Source organism: Patagioenas fasciata, chromosome 27 (assembly GCF_037038585.1).
Source record: "Patagioenas fasciata isolate bPatFas1 chromosome 27, bPatFas1.hap1, whole genome shotgun sequence".
Lineage (NCBI taxonomy): Eukaryota > Metazoa > Chordata > Aves > Columbiformes > Columbidae > Patagioenas > Patagioenas fasciata.
This window is the reverse complement of record NC_092546.1, coordinates 2,889,630-2,906,135: the sequence shown is the minus strand read 5'-3', so window position 1 is coordinate 2,906,135 and position 16,506 is coordinate 2,889,630. Positions and strand designations below refer to the sequence as shown.

The 16,506-nt window shown below is 45.0% G+C and overlaps 1 protein-coding gene across 4 annotated transcripts; it reads left to right on the top strand.

The window, feature by feature from the left end:
* The first annotated feature begins 493 nt into the window (after positions 1 to 493).
* HNRNPM (heterogeneous nuclear ribonucleoprotein M) lies at positions 494 to 15,814 on the top strand. 4 transcript variants are annotated; one of them, XM_065858499.2, is made up of 13 exons: positions 494 to 627; positions 711 to 804; positions 4,396 to 4,593; positions 4,980 to 5,133; positions 8,560 to 8,609; positions 8,901 to 8,961; positions 10,627 to 10,728; positions 11,322 to 11,366; positions 11,698 to 11,772; positions 12,878 to 12,976; positions 13,459 to 14,240; positions 14,516 to 14,567; positions 15,381 to 15,814. In XM_065858499.2, the coding sequence occupies exons 2-13, from the start codon at positions 727 to 729 to the stop codon at positions 15,542 to 15,544; spliced, it is 1,860 nt and encodes a 619-aa protein (XP_065714571.1). In that variant the 5' UTR covers positions 494 to 627; positions 711 to 726; the 3' UTR covers positions 15,545 to 15,814. The 4 variants fall into 4 exon arrangements, with proteins under 4 accessions (XP_065714571.1, XP_065714569.1, XP_065714573.1 ...); XM_065858497.2 differs by having other exon boundaries at positions 12,833 to 12,976; XM_065858501.2 differs by lacking the exon at positions 10,627 to 10,728.
* Positions 15,815 to 16,506: the final 692 nt, after the last annotated feature.

Below are 16,506 nucleotides of genomic sequence, written 5' to 3'. Positions count from 1 at the left end.
GTTGGTGTTGGCTGTTCGAATGACCCAGGGACCCTAGCGGTACGGAATATTAAAGTAATCCTTGCGTTTTGGAAAACGTCAGTGTAGCGGTTTGCTGAATTTGTAAGGCCAGTGCGCAAAAGCAGGTTCTGTAAACTACGCTTCCTGTGCCAGTAAACAGAATCCCATTCCTAAACGTAAATGCATATTGCCTTCATAGGTACTTAAGTCCTTTAGTCCAGCGACAGTATCTTACGAGGAAAAAAATAGGAGCACACTTAAGTGTACTGAAGGATATGGATTTAGGGTGAGAGAATATGGCAAGGGTTTCGCTGTATGACAGAGAAGAGCAGGTCACATGAAGCGTGTGGTATTTTTCTTGGAGAATCGGGACTTAGTTCTGTTTGTTACAACTTGAGAAGCTACAGTTTAATCCTGTTAACGCATAAGAAATGATATCTTATGGAATTCAAGTATTGAAGGCTTTATTGGGTAAGATTACATTTATTTTCACTATCAGGGCAAACTAATGTGATTTGACTTTTTTTTTAAAAAAGGTTTTTGTGTGTTTTGTGCTTTTACTTACTTTGCTTCTTCTTTCTTCTCTCCCTGTTGTTCGCCTGTGAAATCGCCTCACCAGGGATGCGCGTAAGTTCACTTACGAATTTATAGCAAGAAATGAGGAACCTTAAGAAATAAGCAATGTTCTTAGATGTCTTGTATCCCTACAGTGTTGTTGAATTCAAGATGGAAGAAAGCATGAAAAAGGCTGCAGAGGTTTTGAACAAGCATAGTCTTGGTGGAAGACCGTTGAAAGTGAAAGAAGTAAGACGTGCATGTGTTCTTTCTGTATGTTGACTTGGAAGGTGAAGGGGTAGTTCTTAGTTGAGATTTATGGCTGAGTCGTTGGCAGATAATAATTGACAGAGCCAGGACTCATCAAACAGGATTAAGAACAAAAAAGGCAATCAGCCTTTTTTTACCAGCAGCATGTACCGCTGAACTTGAGTTTGAACATGATTATCAAGACTAACCTTGATTTAAAGAATAGGTGCTGATGGTAGCTTTGCAGAAGTCGGATAAAGCAAGAATTTGGCTTTAACCACATGTATTTTTTTCTTATTAAGTGATTTGAAGAAGAAACCTGCACAAGTACTGTTTGTTCTTGACTACCTTCACTTTTAATTCTGCCTCTTTATAATTTATTCTGCAAACAATTCCATAAAACAGGCTGATTTCTGAAATACTTCCAAGATTTACTTTCGTTTTAGTGGCTTTGTTATTGTCAACCAGTATGACATGCTCAACTGCACCATGAGTTCTTAACCATTGACAAGTTTAAAGTTTGATTGTAGTAGTTTGGAACCTGTAGCTGCATTTAAAGTTCAATGAAACAGAAATAGAGACTGACTTCAGTGTTAGCATTGCCTTGGGGTATGTGAGCTGTGTTCTTGGCTAAGTGGACTTCATGTTCTGTTGTGCCCTGCCCACTTAATGGGTCAAAGACATCGCATGCGTCTAAGATAGGAGACATGTGGAAGATCTGCCCATAGCGGCTTCTTGCTGAGATCTGAGGAGAGCTTGGAGTGAAGGATGGGGACAACAAGTGGTGACACTTCTCAGATCTTGCAGATTTTGTAAGTTGAGTGGTGAGTTCTGGGAGCAGTGAGCCTGCTGCTGAGATCTCGTGGCACTAGTGACCTCTCGCTACCCTTTAAAGGAGGGACAAGGTCAAGTGGAAGGTTAGAAAAACACAATTGCACCTGGAAGTCTGCAGGCACTGGCCTCTCGAAGGGGACTGTGGAAGAAAAAGCTGTTGCGAGTGGGCCGCTGGATCAGTTTTCCAGTTAATGATACACCATGAACACTGGAAGTCGTGTTGCCCTTTGGTATCAGTCCTCGAGAAGAGGTGGTTGTAATTCAACAGATTCTTTATGAAACTGTTGTTATACTTGAATGCTTCTGCCTCTATGATACAGACAGAACAGAAATAATACTCAAAATCAATGAAGCAGTAGTGTACCAATATTAGAGACTTTAGCAATATCTATCCCAGCCAAGTGCCCTAATCAGACTCCGTGGAATTAATGAAGTTATTGTGGGAGGTCGTTAGCAGTGGTTATGCCAGCTCTCTGCGTTGGCTGCCTCACTGCTGAGGAGCATGAAGGCCTTCAGGTGACACAATCAAAATGAAGGACAGAATAGATAAGGCTCTTTGCCTGATCAGAAGGCTTTAGTTTGTATAATAATGCTCCTGGCTTCACAGAATCCCAGAATGTCAGGGGTTGGAAGGGCCCTGGAAAGCTCATCCAGTGCAATCCCCCATGGAGCAGGAACACCCAGCTGAGGTTCCACAGGAAGGTGTCCAGGCGGGTTTGAATGTCTGCAGAGAAGGAGACTCCACAACCTCCCTGGGCAGCCTGGGCCAGGCTCTGCCACCCTCACCCCAAGCAAGTTTCTTCTCATATTTAAATGGAACCTCCTGTGCTCCAGTTTGCACCCATTGCCCCTTGTCCTGTCACTGGTTGTCACCCAGAAGAGCCTGGCTCCATCCTCCTGACACTGCCCCTTTCCATATTGATCCCCATGAATGAGTCCCCCCCTCAGTCTCCTCTTGTCCAGCTCCAGAGCCCCAGCTCCCTCAGCCTTTCCTCCCACGGGAGATGCTCCACTCCCTTCAGCATCTTGGTGGCTGCGCTGGACTCTCTCCAGCAGTTCCCTGTCCTTCTGGAACTGAGGGGCCACAACTGGACACAAGATTCCAGGTGTGGTCTCCCCGGGGCAGAGCAGAGGGGCAGGAGAACCTCTCTGACCTACTGACCACCCCCTTCTAATCCACCCCAGGTACCATTGGCTTCCTGGCCACAAGGACCCAGTGCTGGCTCATGGTCACCCTGCTGTCCCCAGGACCTCCAGGTCCCTTTCCCCTACACTGCTCTCTAATAGCTCTTTCCTCAAATTACATTGGAACCTGGGGTTATTCCTGCCCAGATTCAAGACTCTACACTTGCCCTTGTTCTATTTCATTAAATTTTTCCCTGCCCAACTCTCCAGCCTGTCCAGGTCTCTGGATGGCACCACAGCTTCCAATGTCAACCACTCCTGCTTGCTATCCTGCTCCTGCCACATGAGATCCTGAACTCCACCATCTCATGGTCACTGCAACCAAGGCAGCCCTCAATCTTTACCACTTCAACCAGACCCTCGTTGTTAGTGAGGATGAGATCCAACAGTGCACCTCTTCTAGTAGTCTCCTCCACCCTGTGCATCAGAAAGTTCTTGTCAAGGCACTGGAGGAATCTCCTGGACTGTGGCTGGCTGGCTGAGTAGTCCTTTCAGCAAACATCAGGGGAGTTAAAGTCGTCCACCACAACCAGGGCCTGTGATTGTGAGGCTGCTCTCAGCTGTCTGTAGAAGCCTCAGCAACTTCCTCACCCTGATCTGGTGGCCTATAATAGACGCTTCCTATTGGAACTAATCTAGTTTTAATCAATACCTTATTTTAACAGTGAAATAGGCAATGTAAATTGAGAAGGGCCTGGTGTTCATTTAATGTGATCTTCACCTCAGACTGCTATGATTTTCTGTAGCTGAAATAATCATGTGAAAGCTATCCTTTCTCCTGTTTTCAAAATGTCTGTTGTTTAGGCTTAAAATTCAAATCAAGATTCAAATTAACTTGAATATCTTTTCTTTTTAAAGCACCTGTATTTCTGACTGATTAATTCTATTTGACTTTCTTCAGCGGTCTCGCAGTGCTGGTGCGTTTTGCTCACTGAATAGTGTGACATTTCCAACCTCAGTAACATACGTCCACCTTGTATTGTGAAGGTGCTTACCTTCACTTTCAGTGTAAAGTGACAATAATTCATCTTATTTCCTTCCTTGAATTCTTCATCCTATGCTCCATCTTCTCTAGCATGTCCTAAAATCAGGAGATTGTGTAGTAATAGGGGGATAAGGTTTTTTGGGGGGTTAGAAAGCCAGTGTGGGTGGGGAAAAAAGGCATTGCTTAAGCTAATTTTCTTGTAATTTTACACACTGTCTTGTAAAGAAGTCCAAGTGCAAAGTAAACAAGTTGTTGCCTTGTTTTGTAGATGTCAAGGGTTAGTTGACATTGGTTTTCCAAAACCTTCCCAGTACCATTCTGGGTTTATTGGTCTTTGGAACAGATGAACTGTGAGCTTTGGTGTTGATATCAAATAATAGAGAAAAACTTTCAGAATCATGGGAAATGCGCGAGTAGGATTAACTTGATAACTTGAAAGGTGCTGGCATATTGGTTAAAAGAAAATAGGTTAGTGGATGGCAATATGTGAAGTAGTTGGCTGGAGGTTTTGATCGTTAGTAATGCCACTAAGTCCCCACGGGTTTAGTGGAGCATGAAGGGAACAGCCTCTGTTTGTGTTTTTGCAGGATCCCGATGGCGAACACGCCAGGAGAGCGATGCAGAAGGTCATGGCCACAGCCGGTGGGATGGGAATTGGTCCAGGCCCAGGCGGCCCCGGCATGATCAATATCCCACCCAGCATCCTCAACAATCCCAACATACCCAACGAGATCATTCACGCCTTGCAGGCAGGGAGGCTTGGGAGCACTGTCTTTGTTGCAAATGTAAGTGCTGTGGAATCAGTGAGCAGAACATCTGGGTTCTAACAGAGTTAAATCTCACTAATTAGAAGAAAAGCCTTAAATTTGCAGCTCTGCTCCAGTAAAATTGAGGAGTAACTCAATCTGTGGCTGCTCTTGTTGATTCTCTGTGCTAGCGAAGCTGTAAACTAAGAAGTAGCTTGTATGGCATTTATTAATTTGTATTTCTGAACAGAGCTAAGAACACTGCGTTAAACTCTTTAGCATTCTTTATGCTATTTAAATTTTATCTGATCTCTGAAGACTCTCCATTCTCAAAATTGCTGGTATGAGAAAAGGAAATTTAAGAAAACTAAAGCGGTTTCTTGATGGAAATCTTTCTCATCCTTCTAACATTGCTTGTGTTGCAGCTGGATTACAAGGTTGGTTGGAAGAAACTGAAAGAAGTATTCAGCATGGCCGGTGTCGTGGTGCGGGCGGACATCCTAGAAGATAAAGATGGCAAAAGTCGTGGGATCGGCACCGTCACTTTTGAGCAAGCTATAGAGGCTGTTCAGGCTATATGTATCCTTGAAGAGTAATGATGGTAAATGGTAGTCAAATAACTTGGTAAACAGGATGAAAATACAAATTTTAGTATTACGAGTGAGGATAGTCCATGTCACAGTAAATCAGGCCATTGCAGTGAACAGAAAATATTAAGAAAACTGAAAAAAAAAACCAGCGGAAAAAGTCCATCTTGAAATAATTGGTGTTGTTTGAGAATCATCAAAGTGGATTCCCTTTCCCACATGGATTTATGCATTTCTAGGTCAAGTAGTCAGTTTCTATCTCTAAGTTGTAGCTATTATTAAAATGCAGTTTCTGAGAAAAATCTGTCTTAAATTGACATGAGGGAGGTGAAGAAGTGCAGCGGAGCCATTTGCAGTGTATGATGGCTTGACCTACACAATATGCTACACTTGATCTTAGCCAAAAGGCTGAGAAGCAATTAGAGCACTAGGGTGTAGAGGTTGTCACCTTTTGCTAGTTAGACTCTCACCTGTTGCTACTGTGTCATACTGTTGTGGACCATGGTCTCGAGCAGAAAGAGAGCTTGTCTGAAGAAGGCTGTAGCAACTCAGACAGACTGTCTGCCCCAAACCGTGGCTGTTCAGGTTTGTGGCTGCAGGGAGTGCCAGAGCCTGCTGCTGCTGGGTGATGATGGCAGCATCCCACCTGGGTGAGGGGTGAGCAGGTGCAAGATCTGCTCAGCATGGTTGCAAAGCTTAAGGAGGAGATTGAGATGCTGAGACCATCAGGGAGTGCGAAAAGGAAATTGACTGGTGGAGTAACTCTCTGGCGTGCCACTCACAGATGCTCCAGGGAGATACCCCCCAAAAGGTGACGAACCCCTTGTCCTGTCGGGCAGAGGGAGAAGACCTGAGACAGCCCCTGCCCTGTCGCTGTTCGGCAGAGGTAGGGGACAGAAAAGATGACGAGGGTTGGAAGCAGGTTCCAGTTTAGGGCCATGGGCAATCCCCCTTCCTACCTGCTTTGCTTCCCCAGGTGCCCCTCCGTAATAGGTTTGAGGCCCTGGATCTTGAAGAGGAGGTAGGTGAGGATGTGGTGCAAGGCCCACCTACGAGGTCACATAGAAAGAGGCAGTTGACCCCAGGCCTCAAGACCGCCTCAGATAAGAAAGAAAGAAGGGTAATCGTAGTAGGCAATTCCCTTCTGAGAGGCATGGAGGGCCCAATCTGCAGAGCTGACCCTCATCGTAGGGAAGTGTGCAGTCTACCTGGAGCCCGGATCAGGGACATCACCAGGAGACTCCCCAACCTGGTGCGCCCAATGGACTACTACCCACTGCTGATCTTCCAGACAGGTGGGGAGGAAGCTGCATCCCACAGTCTGACAGGAATGAAAAGAGATTTCAAGGCCTTGGGACAGATGGTAGAAGAGTATGGGACTCAAGTGATTTTTCTCTTCCCTCCTCCCAGTTTTGGGTGATGATATAGAAGGGAATAGAAAAATTCAGTCTGTAGACAATTGCCTACAGGACTGGTGCTACAGGCAGGGCTTTGGGTTCTTTGATAACGGCTGGTTTTACAAGACACCAGTCCAAACAGTGATACGTGGGAAATGGCCTCATCAAGGGGAAGTCGTGCTTGAGCAACCTTATTGACTTTTATGAGGATATAACAAGATGGATGAATGATAGCAGAGCAGTGGACGTGATCTCCCTTGACTTGAGTGAGGCATTGGACACAGTCTGCACAGCATCCTCACAGCTGAACTGAGGGAGTGCGGTCTGGATGAGCGGGCAGTGAGGTGGCTGTGAACTGGCTGAAGGGAAGAAGCCAGAGAGTCGTGGTCAATGGGGCAGAGTCCAGTTGAGGCCTGGATCCAGTGCAGTGCCTCAGGGGTCAGTGCTGGGGCTGTATTATTCAGTGTATTAATCAATTATTTGGATGTGGGAATAGAGTGACTGTCAGCAAGTTTGCTGGTGACACCAAGCTGGGGGGAGTGGTGACACTGGAAGCTGTGCTGCCATCCAGAGACCTGGACAGGCTGGAGAGTTGGGCAGGGAAACATTTAATGAAATAGAACAAGGGCAAGTGTAGAGTCTTGAATCTGGGCAGGAACAACCCCAGGTTCCAGTGTAAGTTGGGGAATGAGCTATTAGAGAGCAGCGTAGGGGAAAGGGAGCTGGGGGTCCTGGGGACAGCAGGGTGACCATGAGCCAGCACTGGGCCCTTGTGGCCAGGAAGGTCGATGGTGCCTGGGGTGGGTTAGAAAGGGGTGGTCAGTAGGTCAGAGAGGTTCTCCTGCCCCTCTGCTCTGCCCTGGGGAGACCACACCTGGAATCTTGTGTCCAGTTGTGGCCCCTCAGTTCCAGAAGGACAGGGAACTGCTGGAGAGAGTCCAGCGCAGCCACCAAGATGCTGAAGGGAGTGGAGCATCTCCCGTGTGAGGAAAGGCTGAGGGAGCTGGGGCTCTGGAGCTGGACAAGAGGAGACTGAGGGGGGACTCATTCCTGGGGATCAATATAGAAAGGGGCAGTGTCAGGAGGATGGAGCCAGGTTCTTCTTGGTGACAACCAGTGACAGGACAAGGGGCAATGGGTGCAAACTGGAACAAAAGAGGTTCCACTTAAATATGAGAAGAAACTTGTTCCCAGTTGAGGGTGGCAGAGCCTGGCCCAGGCTGCCCAGGGAGGTTGTGGAGTCTCCTTCTCTGCAGACATTCAAACCCGCCTGGACACCTTCCTGTGGAACCTCAGCTGGGTGTTCCTGCTCCATGGGGGGGTTGCACTGGATGAGCTTTCCAGGTCCCTTCAACCCCTGACATTCTGGGATTCTGTGGCATTGTGTGTTCCTCTGTTCCCTCTCTCCTTACACTGTGCAAGCGCTGGTTAGCTAGGTGCCAATCTACAAAACCAAACCAAGCAACGACAAAGTACAGATGCTACTGTGGGCATGATCTCTCAACTTGTCACGATAGGATGGAAATGAGGAAAATGTTTCCTTCATCCTCTCTGCCAGCACCAGTTTCTGTTTGAATGCAAATTCCCTTCTGCATGTGCACCTAAAAAGTTAAGCCTTGTGGGATGAAGACTTATGCAAATTTCAGATGAATCGCTAGCGTGGCATATTTCGAAGTTTGATTTGGAAATGTTGAGAACTTTTGCATGTTTTCTTCTGTTTTAAGTGTTTAAAGTAACTGATGAAACGCTTAAACACCTGGGCTGTTTGGAATCACATTTGAGTGACCTCTTAATGAACTTTTTAACTCACGTTTTAAATATACAAAGCTATTCTTTGAATGTTTGGCTGTTTGGATTTCAAAGCTTTTCAGTTTTGGAGAAAGCAGAAGGATTTTTGATAATCCGTGATCAGACAGATGTGGTTTTCTGACCGAGTTTTTGTATTTTGCATCAGATAGCGCTTAGAGCTTTAAGACTTTGTGTTTCTAGCACTTGAACAATGATCCTTAATGAAACAATAGCGATGTTCAATGGGCAGCTGCTGTTTGACAGACCGATGCATGTAAAAATGGTGAGTATGTCAAGTTCTTACTGCTTCTTGACCTGCCAATGGTGCTTTTGGATTTTGGATGACGTGAGGTTGCAATGTCGGGTCAAAACACGGGAGGGAACTTGTGACTTGCCTAATTCGCAGTCACATCAACCCACACCATCGGGGAAGGTGAATTCTGCTTATTTTGCTAAAAGACAATCGAAAGTACAGTGCGGATTGCTTTGATTTGAACTTTCTATGTTTTAACTAAAAATAAAAGGGGCAAGCGATAGTTTTCTCGCCAACTTTAATGTATTGAATTGTGTTTAGGACGAACGAGCCTTTCCCAAAGGAGACTTCTTCCCTCCAGAGCGACCCCAACAACTTCCTCGTAAGTCTCTCCTGCATGACTGAACATGTTATATATTTTTCTTATATTGCTGTTCAGCAACTGGGGCCTGATCCCAGCCCCAGTAAAGCTCTGGTTCAAACTTTGGAAAGCTGGGATCCAAATGCTCTCAATAATATCGAAGGGGGAAATAATAGAGAAGAGCTGCTCAGTCTTGTCTTTTTTGGTTTGTTTTTGTTACTTTTTTCAGCTCATAGCTAGAAGCTTGTTTTAAAACAGTATCCCATTCACGTTCTCAAGGCTTCCAAATCTCTCAATTGCAATTCAAAGCCCCCAATGCCTCGTAAAAATACTGTTAATAGTGGGATTTAATGGAAACTTAATTGATCAGTCCATAGGGAAAATTGTGCCTCCTTTAATGTGATGATATTCTGGGTATCTAAAGCCTTTCCTTCAATTGAAAGGGCTGAATTAAAGACCTGAGAATCTTCAAGGTCTTCAGGTTTCTTAAGGGGAAGCAACGAGCTGGGGCTGGACCAGCTCAGCTCCAGAGGTCCCTTCCAACCTCAGCTGCGCTGTGATACTGGAAGTATTGAGCAGGGAGGGCCTGGGTTGGAAGGGAAGAGCTGGAGGCAGCGGAACACAGGTGTGAGTTGTCAAAATACAGCAAAAATGGCAAGTGTGGCTGTTCCCCTAATTCTCTTAATTCAGCCAGTTGCTGTTTTCTTAGGCATGGCAATCAAATCTGCGGCGTTGCACAATTTTAGCCATCGACAATCAATCTGCCCCTTAATTAGTTCAGTTTTCTGTGGATCAGCAACAATATCATTGATGGGTTCTATTGCTGCCTTGGCTTTCTCTATGGTGTATCTCTTTTTCAAGAGAAAGCCCTTGGGTTCCTATTTAATGATCTTTGTGTAAAACTCAACACGTACCAATGGAAGCCTGTTTCTTGGCCTTTAGCAGAGCGGGGAAGGGATATCTTGTGTTGTTTTAAAACAAGGTTCAATGCTTCCTGTGTTTATGATGCTGAGCTGCAAATGAGAAACTCCTCTTCCATAGGCAAAAAATGCCACTAAGGTATTGTTTGATGCAAGTGCAAGCAGAGAACTCTTTCTTCCTGATAAACTATAAGGAAAATATGGGGGCTTTTTCCTTCTTTCTTTGGACTGGGGAATCCTTAATTAAGATTGAAAGATTCAAAATTCTGCTTGGGAATGATACATTTTGTTTGCTCAGAGAAGAGGCTGGCTGTGTGCTCTGAATTCTATAGGTGGCTATCATAATGACAGGTTGAAATAAGCCATTTGTCAATCAAGGGTAATATCGTGCAAAGATTAGAGGATCTTTATACTAAATTGCCCACTCTATTCTCCTTAGATCGAGGAGTTGCACAAAATAAGCAGTGTTCTAGCCAGTTATTTTTCAGGAGTCAGCTTAATAAAACCAACCAAACAAGCAAGTTTTCTCAGTAGTGAGATGGAAAATGGATTATGAGGAAAAAAAGAAATAAAAATCAAGATAGTTTTTAGTATATTTCAAAACACATCTACTCTGAATATACACATTCATGCTTTACGTACACACCCCAAAGTGGGAACACAGCAAGCTTTTTGGAGAATGGAAGTCAATTACTTAAGAATAAAACTTGCTGTTTTGTCAAACTATGGAAAGAAGGCTTTTTTGATATCTGAATATTTTCTTCAGATGGTCTTGGTGGTATTGGCATGGGATTAGGACCTGGAGGTCAACCTATTGATGCAAATCATTTAAACAAAGGCATGGGAATGGGCAACATGGGACCTGGAGGTAAGAAGATTACTCCTATGCTTTTGTTTCATGAGAGCTTTAAGCTGTGTAGAAGGTAGATAGCTGTGTTTTGCCTACACAAAAAGTTGAAGTGTATTAGGAGTGTAAAAACCAAACGAGTTTTTGTTGAGCTAAATAATGAGCTTGATGATGGAAACTTGAATTTAACCAATTGCTCCAGTATTTTTTTCACTATGGCCAAGGCACAGCTCTCATTTTCTGACTCTTGAGCATGAGCAGCAGACACTGCAAATATACATTAAACTTTTAAAACCATCTGTCACTTTCAACACTTATTAGTGGGCTTGCAAATCTTTGTTTAGGATATGTTGAAACAGCACAAGTTTTAAAGAGCCACCTAAAAAGTAGCACACATTCAGCTTTCAATTTATAAATGCCTATGGGTTTTTTTTCCCCTATTTTTGCTTTATTTTCTGAGAAGGAATGTTGCAATCTACTCCGAGTTATCACATGTAAGCTCTTCAGTCCAAACAGTGGACATGTTGTATTGGCTTTTATTTCTCCAGCCAGTCTAATGGCTGAACTTTGCTAGAATTACATCTGCTACATAAAGCTTTCTCTTTTATTTTGAGGAATGGGAATGGAAGGCATGGGCTTTGGAATGAATAAAATGGGAGGTAAGCTGTGTTTTTTGACACGTCTATATAGCTTGGACAGATATTTGTGTTCTTTGAAATCGTCACCAATTTAGTAATAACTTGTTCTTTTTGGGTAGTAAAAAGGTGTATGGGGAAGGGTTAATACCTCAGATAAAACATGGCCAATGTTTTTTTGTCGTGTGACTTAAAGATGCTCCTGGTTTAGGAGATCTGGTGTCACCAAATTTTGTGTTGCAGAGCTGTGGTAGAGTTGTCTTGGTGCTTGCGGGAATGTTCCTGATGTGGATGAAGCTGGTGTTGAGTTGAAATGCGTTGTGCTAAAGAATCCCTGAAAAATATTCTCTTTTAGGAATGGAAGGTCCTTTTGGTGCCTTGGAAAACCTCGGTCGCTTCCCCGCTGGGATGAACATGGGCAGAATGAGCGGTGAGCATTTGGATTTTCTTATATATCCAACTCCTGACTTGTGTTCTCTGGGTGTGTAACAGTGGAGAGACATGATAAAATGATCAGGAGAACACCATAGAAAAACTTGCCTTGCTTTGAACCAATGGGATTGAGACCATCATCAGCACATTTGCTGATGACACCAAGTTGGGAGGGAGTGTGGAGCTGCTGGAAGGCAGGAGGGCTCTGCAGAGGGATCTGGATAGACTGGAAAAAGGGGCCGATTCCAATGGGATGAAGTTCAACAAGGCCAAGTGCTGGATCCTGCCCTTTGGCCACAACAACCCCTGCAGCGCTCCAGGCTGGCACAGAGTGGCTGGAGAGCAGTCAGGCAGAAAGGGACCTGGGGTGACTAATGAACAGGAAGCTCAACATGAGCCAGTAGTGTGCCAAGAAGGCCAATGGTGTCCTGTCCTGTATCCAAACCAGTGTGGTCAGCAGGACAAGGGCAGTGATCCTTCCCCTGTGCTCTGCATTGGGGAGGCCACACCTGGAGTATTGTGTTCAGTTCTGGGCCCCTCAGCTCAGGAAAGAGATTGAAGTGCTGGAGCGGGTCCAGAGAAGAGCAACAAGACTGGGGAAGGGACTGGAACACAAGCCCTATGGGGAGGGGCTGAGGGAGCTGGGGTTGTTCAATCTGGAAAAGAGGAGGCTTAGAGCTGAGCTCAGCACTCTCTGAACGACCTGAAGGGCAGTTCTAGCCAGGGGGGATTGGGCTCTTCTCCCAGGCACTCAGCAATAGGACAAGGGGGCATGGGCTTCAACTCTGCCAGGGGAAATTGAGGCTGGAGATGAGAAAGCAATTCTGTGCAGAGAGAGTGGTCAGCATTGGAATGGCTGCCCAGGGAGGTGCTGGACTCACCGGCCCTGGAGGTTTTGAAACTGAGATTGGCCATGGCACTTAGTGCCATGATCTGGTCAATGGGCTGGAGTTGGACCAAGGGTTGGACTTGATGATCTGAGGTCTTTTCCAACCCAGTGGATTCTGGGATTCTGTGAACCTTTAAAAATCATGCTTGTATTAAAACATTCTCTCCAGGGTCACTTAGACACCCTGAAGGACGTATCAAACTTAATATTTCAGAGATGGATCGTGCCATGGGTGGAGGATTTGAAAGAGAATTTGGAAGAAATGAAATGGGAATGTCTCGTAGTTTTGGAGATACCTTGGAGAGAGGAATAGGTAAGTACAGGACGCAAAGTACTTCTACCTACTTTTCATACCTGAACTCTAGATAAAAATCACGTCTGTTTGGTTATAATGATCTGAATGATTCACAATGCAGTTCTGTCACTAAACCACTCTGCAGTCTAGACAGTAGGGAGGAAAAATGTGGTGAAACCTTAATTTCCTTCCTTTCCTCCCAGACATTTTAGGAATCTGGTAGAGATGGGCATCACACATTAGATGATTTAAGAGAACACTTTACTGTGCAGCCTCTGTATATTTCTTTCCCCATGAAAAGGCCAAACGTGTTGTGACTTTACAGAGGCTGTTCTGCCATGGTTCTTGTGTGGAACTTTATATTCTGCAGCAACAAAGCACACAGTGTACAGTCACTTTTATGAAAGATGACAGAGCTTAAAGCATTTCAGCAGTGTAAACATGTGTTAGGGGTTTTTTGTCCTTGTATGATTATTGATGATCTTTGTGTTGTGTTCTAGGTGGTGGAAATGCCAGCATTCCTGGGATTGAGAGGATGGCACCTGGCATTGATCGTATGGGCTCGGGAATAGAAAGAATTCCTTCCGGGATGGGGCACGGGATGGAGAGAGTAGGGTCAGAAATAGATAGGATGGGGCTCGTTTTGGATCGCATGAGCTCCAACGTGGAGCGAATGGGGTCAGGAATTGACCGCATGGCCCCTCTGGGCATAGACCACATCGCTCCTAATATTGAGAGGATGGGCCCGGCTATCGAGAGGATGGGTTCTGGCATAGAACGGATGGGGTCTGGAATAGGCTTTGGTATCGAGAGGATGGGCGCTGCCATCGACCGCGTTGGCACCACCATGGACAGAATGGGATCAGGCGTAGAGCGGATGGGCTCTGGCATGGAGAGGATGGGGATAGGCATGGAGAGGATGGTCCCTGCCGGAATGGGCACTGGAATGGGGCAGGTGATAGAGAGAATGCCAGCCGGTTTGGATCGTATAGGTGCCACTCCTATGGAAAGAATAGGAATAGAGCGTATGGGTGCTGCTGGTATGGAGAGGATGGGCTTGGAGCGCATTGGAGCCACTAATATGGAAAGAATGGGTCCTGCTATGGGTCAGGGCATGGGAGCAGGAATAGATCGAATGGGACTTGCGATGGGAAGCAATTTTGAAAGACCCATGGACATGGAACGTGGAAACTTTGCAGGCAATTTTGCAGGCTCCCTTGGAGGAACTGGAGGACCTGCAGCTGGGGTGGCCAGAAAAGCCTGTCAGATATTTGTGAGAAATGTGAGTAGCCTTCTTCCTCCCTCCTGAAAATGTTACTGATGCGGTCTCCTCTGCGCTCTGTTGACTGCAGTCAGCATATCTAATGTTGGATGCTGCCAAGGCGGGGGTTAGGCTTTTGAGTTTAAACCATTTCCTTAACCGGAGAAGAGCTTCTGTAAAGGAAGATGCTGAACTGGGGCTGTCCCGGGATGGAAAATGTTTTTTTTGAAGAGCTGGTGGTGCTTACAGGTTGTTTGGCAGACCCTCAGTAATGGTCTGTTCTCCTCTTTTCACAGCTGCCTTTTGATTTTACATGGAAAATGCTGAAAGATAAATTTAATGAATGCGGTAAGTTACTTTATCCGCGGGAATGACTTTGAGAATTGAATATGAATTAAGCAGTTAACTCCTGGCTCTGTGCGTGCATGACACAACTATCTTAACTAAAATCTCACTCGGACTTGCTGAACCACTACATCTTAAACTTGACAGGTGTCGTGAGGATGTTTACCATCCCTGCTATATCAGCAAGAGTTCTGCAATGCTGAGATGAATACCTGGACATTTGATAACCCCGTTACCACATGCTTTTTATTTTAAGTGTTTATTCTATGCCCCCTATCTCAGGGGCTGGGTTACCCTGTAGCCTCTTTGTAGTTGCACAAAGAGATAGGAATTGAGATAGAAAAGTCCTGACAACTGGTGAAAAGCACCTGCACAGATTCTTTATATCTAAATGAACGTGGTTGTCTGGGAAAACTATCATTAAAAAATATAATAATTGAAAAAATTGGGAATTCAGCTGCTGACTGAGTTTCGCTATTGAGCTTTTGGGGGTTTTCTCATGGCAATGGTTCGTGTCCCCTGATTTGCTCCCCAGTTTCTTGTGCTGCTTATCCGATGGCAAAGCCTCATTGGTTCGGAGCTCGTTACCTTGTGCTTTGCTCCATTTATCTGCATCTGAGTGAGAATCAAGAACCACCTTGAATTAATTCACCTTTTAAACCAAGAACACTTCTTTAAAACGACGACTTGCTAACGTTGTCCTGCGGCTTTAGGTTTCAGAGTAATGCTCATTTTTCAAGGTGTATCTTCTGATGGAAAACTATGATTTGGTAGAGCGTTCCAAGGTTAAACAAGAGCCTTTCATTTCTGTTTCAGGTCACGTCCTGTACGCTGATATCAAGATGGAGAATGGGAAGTCTAAAGGCTGTGGCGTGGTTAGATTTGAGTCCCCAGAGGTGGCCGAGCGAGCCTGCCGCATGATGAACGGCATCCAGCTCCGCGGGAGGGAGATCGATGTGCGAATCGATAGAAACGCTTAAGTAGTTGCCTTTTTAACACTGATACCAGATTTTTGAATTTGTATTTTTTCTTGTTAACCATTTTAATTTGACTGGATGTAAAGGTGTTAAGACAATTCAGTTGCTTTCTGGAGTAATTTTAATTACTTTTTTAACAAATGGATTTCCATTTTACTGGTTTTTGCATTGAAACAGCAATGTGCACAATCTTTTTTTGTAGTTGTGGCATCTCGTTGACATTACAGATGTAAACAGTATGACTTTGATAATAAATGCAAGTTAAAGATCTCAGTCACAGCATCCGTTACTGGCAGCACGTCCCACGCTTGCAAAACCCTCTGTAAACCCAGCTCAGTAAACTAGAATTTTGTATTATCTCGTGAAGCGTCGAGAAATGTTCCTCTGGTCTTACTTTCTCATTTTAGATGCGTTTGCGTTGGGCTCCGAGTGTCTTCGGGGTGCAGGCGCTGTCCCTTTCCTGTGTTCACACCCAGCCCGTGACCACTCATAGTTTTTCTCCAGTGGCAATGCTGATTTTAAAAACCAAACCAAATAAAACATCCTCCACCTTCAGCTGTGTCGATGCCGTTCTGAAGGCCTGAACCGACAATAGATTGGAAAACCTTGTGGGTTTTGGGTTTGTTTGTGGGGTGTTTTTTGGAGCGTTTTGCTGGGTGCAGGGGAAAAGCAGGAGGTGGGTTGTTTCACCTTCTGCAACAAATATAGTTTAATAATGCAAATTAAAAGGGGGAGTTCTTGTGGTGGGAGGGCTGAAGCTTTATGCCAAAGACAGGATGTCTTGCGCTTAGTTTGAGATCGGCATAGTCTCCAAAATGAAATTCTTCTTACAGCAATGCGAAATTAAGAGAACTCTTATCAATTGCCTCTCACTGATCTCTGCTTTGTGGTACTGCAGGGGAAATCCTAAATGGGGGAAAAACAGCTTGAAATAGCCCTAATGATTATTAGAATAGTACAATGGG

What these genes read in the sequence shown, in the direction of transcription:
- HNRNPM (XM_065858497.2), top strand. Translation starts at nt 727, where the DNA reads ATGGAAGAAAGCATGAAAAAGGCTGCAGAGGTTTTGAACAAGCATAGT. An exon ending in AGAGGCTGTTCAGGCTATAT is followed by an intron (nt 5,134 to 8,559) that starts GTATCCTTGAAG and finishes ATGAAACAATAG; the next exon opens with CGATGTTCAATGGGCAGCTG. An exon ending in GACCGATGCATGTAAAAATG is followed by an intron (nt 8,610 to 8,900) that starts GTGAGTATGTCA and finishes AATTGTGTTTAG; the next exon opens with GACGAACGAGCCTTTCCCAA.